At 31.2% G+C, this 770-nt stretch overlaps 1 protein-coding gene across 1 annotated transcript in view; it reads left to right on the top strand.

Moving 5' to 3' along the window:
* LOC108687266 (protein Lilipod) overlaps window positions 1–770 on the top strand; it is a 12,079-nt gene that overhangs the window by 8,335 nt on the left and 2,974 nt on the right. Inside the window, exon 2 of the mRNA XM_018192954.1 lies at window positions 352–616. Within this exon, the coding sequence (XP_018048443.1) occupies window positions 352–616 (265 nt within the window). The remainder of the gene's footprint in view (window positions 1–351; window positions 617–770) is intronic.

The following is a 770-nucleotide window of genomic DNA, read 5'->3' as shown; positions in this document are numbered from 1 at the left end:
TATATATATATTAATAATTATACATACACTGTTAGAAATATTCTTAAATTTCATTAACAATTTGAACTTAATTTCAAATTCAAGACATTACATTATAAATTTAATGTATTTTTCATGAAAATTTATGAATTTAATATACTTTTCATAAAATTTTATTAAAAGTACATTAAATTTCGTAAATTTAATGGACACATTCATTACATTTAAATAACTACTGCAACTTAATTTTCAAATCATTCATTACTTTTAATTTCGTTTATAATCACGAGCTTCATTTACATGTAAAGGTTACATTTTTAACAATGCAAGTATGTATATATATTAATATACTATTAACAAAATTCTTTGCAGATATATCTGCTGCTTTTTTTGCTGCTATATATTTCAAGTTACGCGCTGATCGCGCGTTTTAGACGCCGGGATCGCGAGGACTACCTGTCGGTGGACGAGGATGAGGCCACCGTGTACAGGATCAGTCTCTGGCTGTGCACAGTCGCCCTGGCGATTTCCGTCGGCGCGACCCTCTTACTTCCGGTGTCTATCGCTAGTAATGAGGTCCTCATCTTATATCCAAACAGCTACTATGTCAAGTGGCTCAACAGCTCCCTCATCCAAGGTAAAATCTTGAACTGAATAATCTGGGAAAAATACATTTCAAATAAGTCACTCAAGATGTATAATTAAAAAATACATACGTAGATGTAACGACAAGATTCATAAAGAGATAAATAAATAGATAGTCTTTTTTTAATTCTGTTACAATCATCTGA

This window comes from Atta colombica, unplaced genomic scaffold (genome assembly GCF_001594045.1).
Source record: "Atta colombica isolate Treedump-2 unplaced genomic scaffold, Acol1.0 scaffold203, whole genome shotgun sequence".
NCBI lineage: Eukaryota > Metazoa > Arthropoda > Insecta > Hymenoptera > Formicidae > Atta > Atta colombica.
This window is presented reverse-complemented; position numbering and strand designations above follow the sequence as displayed.